General features: G+C 34.8%; 2 protein-coding genes across 2 annotated transcripts; one reads left to right on the forward strand and one right to left on the reverse strand.

Moving 5' to 3' along the window:
• Nucleotides 1-2,512: 2,512 nt before the first annotated feature.
• LOC150078691 (histone H3) lies at nucleotides 2,513-3,011 on the reverse strand. Its single transcript, XM_090383631.1, has one exon. The coding sequence runs from the start codon at nucleotides 2,977-2,979 to the stop codon at nucleotides 2,569-2,571; it is 411 nt and encodes a 136-aa protein (XP_090239757.1). The 5' UTR covers nucleotides 2,980-3,011; the 3' UTR covers nucleotides 2,513-2,568.
• Nucleotides 3,012-6,101: 3,090 nt separating this feature from the next.
• On the forward strand, nucleotides 6,102-6,695 carry LOC150078692 (histone H1-like). Its single transcript, XM_090382273.1, has one exon. It carries the CDS (start codon nucleotides 6,102-6,104, stop codon nucleotides 6,639-6,641), a length of 540 nt encoding a protein of 179 aa, XP_090238399.1. The 3' UTR covers nucleotides 6,642-6,695.
• The last annotated feature ends 1,818 nt before the right edge of the window (nucleotides 6,696-8,513 follow it).

The raw sequence follows: 8,513 nt of genomic DNA on the forward strand, positions 1-8,513 counted from the left end.
GCATAAATTTTGATTATTGAAATCATCAAAAATTGTTCAATCAGATAAAGTGCTCTGACCAGTAACACAGTAAGTACTATATTAGCTGATGGGGTTTTGTCAATAATACACAGGATTTTTTCCGACATAAGAATATCCCATTTGTATTGGAGCACATTTTGAGTACTGAATACAGGTCTGGATGCCTCATTCTGAACATTACAGGAAACAGCAAGAGTGGTGAAGGGGAACAAGAGTGGTCTTACCCAGAAATGCTGCAGCCTCTGGAAACTAGGCACCTGAGAGATCTCATTAAGGTGTTGAAGGCTTTAATGGATTAAAAAAGTTCAATGGTCATTGCATTCCTCTTGCTCAACCATGCACACAAGGAGACATTAACTGAGGATGGTTGCAAAAGGTAGATTTGCAGAAATTTGTTGTAAAAACTTCCTGTTGTTGAAGTGAGTAGATTGAGTAAATTCAACTAAACAAACTGTTAGAGGGGATAAGCAAATGACAATTTTTCTCCCTGGCTGATGCTGTATAAACCTTTCTTGCATTTGTCACTACTAATCTGTTAAGCATTCAAACACCTATCACTACTTTTAAGAGAAAACATATAAACAGCCAAATTCCCTCCAGTCAGAAAAAAATAACCAGGAAGATTGACATAATATAGGCTAGTATCCTGAGTGTCAAGGGTTTGAAAAAATTATATATAAAACTCTTCAACGTACACAAAACAGAATGCTATTTTGAGCATCCTATTATGGCATAAGGACAGCTCTTTTCTAAGATTTTCCAGCAATACTTCTTACTGGTAGCAAATTTATGAAGGTCCAACCTGACTTTGAGCATTTGCACAGGGAGAAATCTTTCAACCATGTGCAGCCTGTTCTAATGGAGTTGCCTGTGTGGAACTATTTGGTGAACATCCCACAGATTTTTTTTATGAAAACCCCAAACACTAAAGGTAACAAAACCTATAGTACTTAGTACCATGCAGGGGTTGAAGGAGAAGTATGGGGGGAGAGGGATGCCAGAAACTCTGCTCTAGAGACTAAACATGGGTTTCACCACTTCAAGCCTCCAAATAAGCAAAATGAATACCCTGAGCATATTAACAGTGACACTGAGCCTTCCTCAAAAGATGCTATGGAGCCTTAAGGATTGTGCCAAGGTATAATACTACAGAAAGGGGCACCGTGTTTATGAGCTGTCTACCTGAACAACCTTTATTGTGAAGTGTATAATGGTTTGCACATTGTGGGGGCTGCCTAAGTCCATGTTTCTTCACCATACAGGACTGCAGTTCTGTTCTTTCTAGCAATGCTAATATCCACGAGATTTGTTGCCCAGCTTGTCATGGAAGCTAGATTATGAAAGGTCAACTTGGGAGTCAGAAATGGTTCCCAGATCAGTATGAGTGAACACATCTGCAGAATCAACAAAAGGATGCTCATTTTTATAACCAGACTATTTCTTTCAATACAACTGGGCAAATTTCAGCAGCCCCAAGTGCCTTCATTCTTGGCTGAAGCTATTTCTATCCAGCTTTATAACAAACTGAAAAATATTTGCCATCTGTCAGCAGCCTATAAGATCATTAAGCAATCAGAATATCAACTTTATTAAAATGAATATTTTAATATACTCTAGTAATGAATTAATGGTAAGATGTCGAAGCAATCCCTACTTGTCGCATGTATACTGATCCTGTTGCAAATGATCACTCATTTTAATGAACATTATGCAAACATTTCTTGATATGCTTTGCTAAATCCTTGCCTTACGGCCTACTTTTGTAGTCTATTACAAACCAATCTATAAATGCAATTAGAAATAGACTACAGATCTGTAGTCACAATAGGTGGGGAAAATCTACAAAAGAGCAAGATGCCCAGAGGGGATTTTAATGAAGACCATTGGAAATCACTTTCCAAGAGTCAAATAAGCTGCCTGCAAAGCCCGGACATGGAAAAAATTGGGAGGGAAGGCAGGGCTGTTTCTCGAAAAAGAGTGCAAGTATTAAGGAGGGAATAAGTTTCCCAGACATGACGTTATTAGCCTGGATTTGGAAACTAAGCATTACTTGTACCTACAAAAATCCCTATTTGCTCCAATATTGAAATTGGGTTGCTTTTCGAAACAATTTAGTTCTAAAAATTGTCTTTGCCTGCAGCACTTAAGAGGCTAATCGGCATAAAGTATTGGTAACAAGCATACCCAAAATTCAGCATGTCTGACCTTTCATTTTCTGTAATACTTCTCAAAGCCATTGTTAATGGCTTTGAGAAGTATTACAGGTTTCATATGACGAACAGAAGCATATTCTCCCTTTAGGGTTAGACTAAGAATTCGACTTAACTAAATTTACTCAGCTCATATTTTGAAAGCAAACGTGGAAGTTAAATCAATGCACAAGACCAAAAAATTAGTACTTACCAAACCAAACAAACAAATGAAAAAAAGTGAGTGATGAGTGAGTTAATACTTTCTAAGTAATGTTAGGTACGATCAGGCAATCCCTCTATCAAAATGTGGTGGCCCTAAAAAGGGCCGTTTGGTTGTTTTAAGTAGTTTTTAAGTTTAAGCTCGCTCTCCTCGAATACGACGGGCAAGCTGAATGTCTTTGGGCATAATGGTAACTCTCTTTGCGTGGATAGCACACAAATTTGTATCTTCAAAGAGACCTACCAAATAAGCTTCACTTGCTTCTTGCAGCGCCATTACAGCGGAACTCTGAAAACGAAGATCGGTCTTGAAATCTTGAGCAATCTCACGAACAAGACGTTGGAAAGGGAGTTTTCTTATCAAGAGCTCAGTTGACTTTTGATAACGTCGAATTTCACGAAGAGCAACCGTACCTGGCCTGTAACGATGAGGTTTCTTCACTCCTCCAGTAGCCGGGGCACTCTTCCTAGCAGCTTTAGTGGCCAACTGCTTCCTTGGAGCCTTCCCACCAGTAGACTTACGAGCGGTCTGCTTAGTACGAGCCATCCTTTAACCTACCAAAATTAGAACCTACGACAACAGAAAAGGAAAAACGGAATACAAATTTTCGCGCGGTCGCAACCTTTATATAGGGTGCTGCTCCAAACAAGGAAGCTGATTGGCTAGATGCCCACAACTCAGAGTTCAAATCTGATTGGCTAGACTGTTAAGCGCAACGTCCACAGAATGAAACATGTTTTACATAAACAAACCTCTTACGCTTTATAAAGATTAAGATATACTGCCTTTAAGCAGCGAATCATAAAATAATTCCTTATAAATAATAGACTACCAAAACTGAAAATAAATGTATTTTATTATAATATTTAAAAGTTAAAATAATATTATCTGACATGTATGGGATTATGAGAAACGAACCTTAAACTCTCATTGGCTGGTAATCAACCAATGAGCGAACAGTTCGAATGTAATCTTTATTTCCTTCTGAAAATATTATTATGATTTTAATTTTATAGCTGTGTTTTAGATTAAAGTTCGCAGGATTATGTACAACTAATCCAGTTTGAACAATAATATATAAATTGCATACATAGATAATATTTCAAGAAAAGTATAATATGAACTGACATGGATTGTGAGACACTATCCTCAGAAGTTCATTGGATAATAAACAACCAATGAAAAACGGCTTCGGCTAACTTTCAATTATTTCTCACCCACCCCACCTCACCCTCCCCGCTTAGAGACCCGGTTTTAGATTTTCCATAAAATTATAAAATATAAAATAATAAAAGTATCCAAAGTATTAATAGAAAATATAAATCATTCATTCGAATTTTTATAAATTGCTGTATGTTAGTGTGTACATTTACTAAATCCTATCCTAATTTTAGCTTTACCATAAAATCATAAAATAATAACAACATTAATAAATTCAAATAGTTTTAGTCACAATAAGAGGATCATTAGAACATTTATGTGTAGTAATCCGTCAATAGATTATTCAATTATTAACCAGCAGAAAAATTAATATAATACATAAACTTCTGCGTGTTCGCTTAATCCCTCTATCAAAATGTGTTGGCCCTAAAAAGGGCCGTTTGGTTGTTAAATATTCTAATGATCCTTTTATTGTGACTAAAACTTATTTGAATTTTAGTATTATTATTTTAATCATGATTTTATGGCAAAATATAAAATCAAGATAGGATTTTATTTTACTTATGCTCAAAGACATTCAGCTTGCCCGTCGTATTCGAGGAGAGCGAGCTTAAGCTTAACTACTAAATTAATGTGTCGTAATCCTTCAATAGATTAATTAACCACCAGAAAATTTCATACACATTAGAATTGTGATAAATTGCTGTAAGTTAAAGTGTATACATTTACTAAATCCTCTCCTTCATTTTCACAAATCCTATACATGTGATATACAGTAGCACATACTAACAGTCAAACTTTTAGCACGCCCATTCTCACTTTTCCACTAAAACTAATTGGGCTGTGATACTTCAAAGCTCTTCAAATAGTTTATTTATTAAATCTTATCCTTCTAGTTCCATAAAACCCAACGTTATTCAATGAACATGTACCGTTTTTCATAGAACGGTTGGCACATTCCATTCATTTTTAAATACTTTTTCCTATCTATGACTGAAAACAAAAAGATGTAGCTAAATAAAATTTATACAAAGACAGAGAACGAGGTAACTAATCATAATAATAATGAAACTAAAACTTCATATTGCAACTGAATGCACATTTGAAATATCAAGTCACACAATTGTGGGCCAACTTCATATAAAATATTTGCGTTTCTTCTTATATACAACAAAATGGCTGATCTCATTGTCTATATATAGGCCACAGACTATGATATAGACAATGTATGAGGTCAGCGTTTCTTCTTATGTACAACAAAATGGCTGATCTCATTGCTTAGATTTAATCATAATTTCGAAATGACGTTACTTTCTATAAGAAATTTATAATCATATGCAAATTTCAAATCACTGAAATTCCAGCACTTTTAATTAAAACGGTAAAATGTTAAATTCATCACTATCCTGCAACATGTATAGGTGTATTCTCCAGAGAAATTTGAAATAAATTTCTGCAAATCTTCACGTTTTGATTGTTTGTTATGCAAATGAACTAATCGTGTTTTAAAACCTCACAACTACTATTATTTTACTTTCTTATTATTTTTAATTAAACGATTTCTTTCAAAATTCTAGATTTATATTACGTAAATCAATAAGTTAATTATATATTATTTCTAATTGAATTTAATTAAATTTCGATACTATAATGGGTAAACCGTGCAGCAGTTTTAATTAAAACAGTTTTAATTCTACTATAGTAGTTTAACAATTACAGTTTCAAAAAGTTTTAATTCTACTATAGTAGTATAACAACTACTATTATTTTATTTTCTTATTATTTTTAATTAATTGGACGATTTCTGTAAAGATTCTAGTTTACACAACGTATATCAATAAGTTAATTATTTCTAATTTAATTAAATTCCGATACTACAATGGGTAAACATTGTGTTACTGTATGTAACCCATCAACACGTCTATTTGGGTGTCAATAATAGAAATGTAATTTCTTAAAAAGGAAGAAACACTAAAAAATCAAGTAAATTACCATTAACTTACTTTATGTTGGTTTGTGTTTGAGAATAGTAGCTTATACACATGCATTTTAGGTATTACTTATTGTTCCATAAGTAATACTTAAAATTAATTAATTAATTAAAACTACTTAAAAGTAATTTAAGTGGTTTATTGTTTCTTTCTTTATATAACAATATTTTCTTTAAGAAATGCTCTTCTTAATAATTAGTGGGTAAAGAAATTATTTAAATTGCCCATTAAATTTTGTTTAAAGTATCAAATAAAGAATTATTTGATATTTACCCTTCGGTTATATGATCAGCGAATTTTTAATATTTATTTTTATAGGTTTTGTTTTGTTTTTTAATATAATACATTAATTTAAAAAAAACAATTGCTATTACTCTGGGGAATATAGATAGCACACCATGAGCTCTCACGGACGTCCGAGTGGGACTATAAAAGCCGCGTCCTGAGGAGACGTGGGACATTTGTGCATCTGTACTGGTTAAGTGAGGTAGTATTGGTATCGGCTGATTGATAAGCATGAGTGATTCCGAGGTTCAAGCTGCCCCTAAACGGGCCAAGACTTCCAAGCCTAAAAAGCCCAAAACTGCTCCATCTCATCCGAAGATTTCCGTAATGGTAAATGAAGCAATTACCGGACTGAAGGAGCGCGGAGGATCCTCTCTTCAAGCTATTAAGAAATACATAGCTTCAAGTTATAAGGTGGATGTTGAACGCCTTGCCCCGTTTATCAAGAAATATTTAAAAACTGCTGTTGCTAGTGGAGACTTAGTCCAGACCAAAGGTAAAGGAGCTTCCGGGTCGTTTAAAATGAATTCTTCTTCTTCGAAATCAACTGAAAAGCCGAAGAGTTCTAAGAAACCTGTTGTTGTAGCCAAGAAGCCAAAAACTCCTGTAAAGAAGGCAGCAAAGCCTAAGAAAACACCTGTAAAGAAGGTTACCAAAAAGCCTGCCCCGAAAAAAGTAAAGCCTGCAAAATCTCCAAAAAAGCCCAAAACTCCAAAGCCGAAGAAAGCTAAGGCAACGCCAAAGAAAGCCGCGAAGAAGTCTAGAAAGTAACTTCACCTACTGCAAAACGGCCCTTTTTAGGGCCACTAAAAATTGATAAAGGGAGCCTGATCGTACCAAACCAGATTTATTTAATTTCCAGCTTTTTTTTTTTTTTTTTACTGGTTTCATAAACTTTGGACATGTTCCCAATTTTGGATTTGCTTCCTAATGCCAGTGCCCTATAAGTAATAGTGCTGTTTTTACCGTGATGCTGAAAAATGATTCACACAATCCAAATCACAGTACAATACATATTTTAAAGATTATAACCTTAAAATATATACACTAAATCTTTCACTTAACCCCACTAACTTTTGGGTGTCTTTGAATTTTTTTTTTTTTTTTTTTCATATAAAAGCTTGTAAATGTTCATTATCAGTTAATACGATATGAAATGGTCAGATCACGTTCTACCTCCTACCATTTAAGACAAACCGGAAGCCTGCTTTAGGCAAAGAAGACAATTCCGAAAATAACTTCAAGCAGGAAGAGCAAATAGACCATTAATCGAGAGTGTGTTAAACGCCAAAGAGGCAGTGAAGTTAATACAGTATACTTTGTCGATTTTTAAAATCCGAGCTAACAGATATAAAAATCATGCAACTCTCGCTGGAACCCAACTAATTCAGCTACATCGCGAGGGAAAATTTTTTTACATCAATCATGGGTTTCGTACCCCCGATAGTTTCCGCCCAGTTAAAGAAGAGAGACGGTTATATCCGCTAGGGCCGATTAATCGATGAATAAGTTGGGAAATCGAAAATTCTAATTATATTCAAGAAGGATTTTCATTTTTGACAAGAACTCTATATACGTAGAACCGCCCATTTACTATTATGAAAATATATATATGAATCAACCCATTTCCAGGATGTGTAATTGATATTATAAATGGTTAATTTAAATTTAACCAACAACAGGCGGGATTTTCATTATCCCGCTTAACACAGAGTAGGACACGGGTTTTGAATTTGTAAATTGGGACATTTGGCAACCTTCAAGCTATCTTGTAGGCGAGTAAGGATTTTTCTTTGAAGGACAGTTTAATTCGCATAACAATATTCTTTTGGCATCGGAATGATTATTCCATTAAGTTTTGCACTGAGTTCAAATGCAAAATGCCATGGACATTTTCAATCGTGGCTGAATAAGTCGGTCTCAGGAGAGGATGGACGTTCCTACTGGAATCGAGAACGCATGATACATGTGTAAGGACGAGTTTGGCTCTTGGGTAACCCTAATATAAAATATTTTTAATTTTATTGCAAACTGCGACTCGTTCTTCAGATAATAATGTAACTTGATCAGTTATACCTTTGACATCGGCGGGTTACTAAGAGACATATTAGCTAATAAAAAGTTGTAAAATTGCTAGTTAATGTATTTCTCCATTATTAAAATAGTTTGAAGGTTAACAGGACCACAGTGGAAAGAATTTTCAGCCTTCATTTCGGACAAGGACACGTGCTGAAAGCCATCAGACCTGAAGACTTTCTGGCTTCAAGATTCTCCAGAAACATGTTAAACTCCTTTTGCCAAAAAGTTAAATGAGGCAGTTGGATGGGGGTGTATGTCGGATGATAGGAAGAAATTTATGACCATTGATGGAGGATTTACGTATATTGTCGTATTTGGAGGTATAAGGGATGCTTCCATAAAATTTCCCCAAGTAGGACACACACACATTTGTTTTATTATCACTGCTTGTGGGCTGCAGCTCTCTTCATGTAATGAAAATCCTTATGGATCTGCTGGTGTGATGGTGACCATCACACCAGCGTAACCATCTCAAAGTTGCATCTGCTCCTATCAGTCAGTATTTTACCCATAGGAAAGAGTTAGAGTGGGACATCGAATAAAGAATTTCATTCCTACAAGTAC

Source organism: Mastigoproctus giganteus, chromosome 10 (assembly GCF_048544385.1).
Source record: "Mastigoproctus giganteus isolate SK-2022 chromosome 10, ASM4854438v1, whole genome shotgun sequence".
NCBI classification, from domain to species: domain Eukaryota; kingdom Metazoa; phylum Arthropoda; class Arachnida; order Uropygi; family Thelyphonidae; genus Mastigoproctus; species Mastigoproctus giganteus.